Below are 1,565 nucleotides of genomic sequence, written 5' to 3' on the forward strand. Positions count from 1 at the left end.
GTGCAGCATAAGAAATTAAACATTAAAGAAATGAACATCATCATTTAAAGAAAGGTCTTCAGTCTTGATTTAAAAGAACAGAGTAGCAGCGGATCTGCAGGTTTCTGGGAGTTTATTCCAGATATGAGGAGCATAGAAACTGAACGCTGCTTCACCCTGTTTAGTTCTGACTCTGGGGACAGAAAGTAGACCTGACCCAGATGACCTGAGAGCTCTGGGTGGTTCATAGTGTAGCAGCAGATCAGAAATGTATTTTGGTCCTAAACCATTGAGTGATTTATAAACTAGCCAAAGTACTTTGAAATCAATTCTTTGAGACACAGGAAGCCAGTGTAAAGACTTCAGAACCGGAGTGATGTGATCCAGTCTCTTGGTCTTAGTGAGGACTCGAGCAGCAGCGATCTGAATCAGCTGCAGCTGTCTGATTGATTTTTTAGGGAGACCTGTAAAGACCCCGTTACAGTAGTCAAGTCTACTGAAGATTAAAGCATGGACCAGTTTTTCCAAATCCTGTTGACATATAAGTCCTTTAACCCTTCATATATTCTTAAGGTGATAATAGACTGACTTTGTAATAGTTTTAATGTGGCTGTTAAAATTCAGGTCTGAGTCCATGACTACACCAAGATTTCTGGCTTGTCTGTTGTTTTTAACATTGTTGTTTGAAGCTGGCGCAGACTTTAAAGTTTCTTTGCCAAAAACAACCACCCAGTTTTTCCTTCATTTAATTTCAGAAAGTTCTGGCACATCAGTCGTTAATTTGTTCGATGCATTAGTCAGTTTTTGTATTGGACTATAGTCCCCTGGCGATAAGGTTTTGTAAATAAGTGTAGTGTATTGTATCCAAATCAGTTATTACTATCAGCTATACTGTTAAATGTGTGTACACTCAAGTTAATCTTTATAGCTGTGCTACACATACTGGGGGTTAGAAAAGTACAATTGTAAAAGAAAGATCCCTGCTTCAAATATGACCAATGCCTCTCTACCTTGTAATCGTGCACGATCCGCTCTGCCACAGCTTTGTCTAGCATCTTCTTGTACCACTCTTGGAGGCGTTTGGGCTTTGGGATCTTCTGATCTGCAGGGTGACAGTGGAAGATGTAGTCGTCCCCTTCACTAGGTGGGCAGGCCCAGATGTGCCCAGTGGTGTAGCTGAGGAGGACATACAAGAGAGACAGTATAAGCAAAAATAATTTACAGGCTAAAGTAAGCTTTGTCATAGGAAAAGTCAGAATAGAAATCGCATAAGCATTCAGATGCTCGCGTCCAAAATAAATGTTATCTAAGAGCAGGAGCCCTCACCCCAACTTCCGGACATATTCCAAGTAGCCGATGAGGACTTCATGGTAGACTGCTGTTCTTAGAGAACGAGGCCGGAAGAAGTGTACACTGTCCAAGTAGGAGATGTATACTCGCCTGAGTGGGGGAAAGAGGAAATACTGCTATATCACAACAGCTAAAATGTCATTTTCAAAATCAGCATTTTGTTTTTAAGCGTAAACAATAGAAAGCACATGGTAAAATAATGTTTCTAATATCGTCACCTTCCTAAAATAATCGCC

At 40.6% G+C, this 1,565-nt stretch overlaps 1 protein-coding gene across 10 annotated transcripts in view; it reads right to left on the reverse strand.

Moving 5' to 3' along the window:
- ep300a (EP300 lysine acetyltransferase a) overlaps positions 1-1,565 on the reverse strand; it is a 31,734-nt gene that overhangs the window by 6,747 nt on the left and 23,422 nt on the right. For all 10 annotated transcript variants that reach the window (XM_032501986.1, XM_032501989.1, XM_032501988.1 and 7 more), the window contains exons 26-27: positions 1,306-1,419; positions 990-1,155 (exon numbers count right to left, since the gene is read on the reverse strand). In XM_032501986.1, coding sequence (XP_032357877.1) covers positions 990-1,155; positions 1,306-1,419 — 280 coding nt within the window. The remainder of the gene's footprint in view (positions 1-989; positions 1,156-1,305; positions 1,420-1,565) is intronic.

Source organism: Etheostoma spectabile, chromosome 21, assembly GCF_008692095.1.
Source record: "Etheostoma spectabile isolate EspeVRDwgs_2016 chromosome 21, UIUC_Espe_1.0, whole genome shotgun sequence".
In the NCBI taxonomy this organism is placed as follows: domain Eukaryota; kingdom Metazoa; phylum Chordata; class Actinopteri; order Perciformes; family Percidae; genus Etheostoma; species Etheostoma spectabile.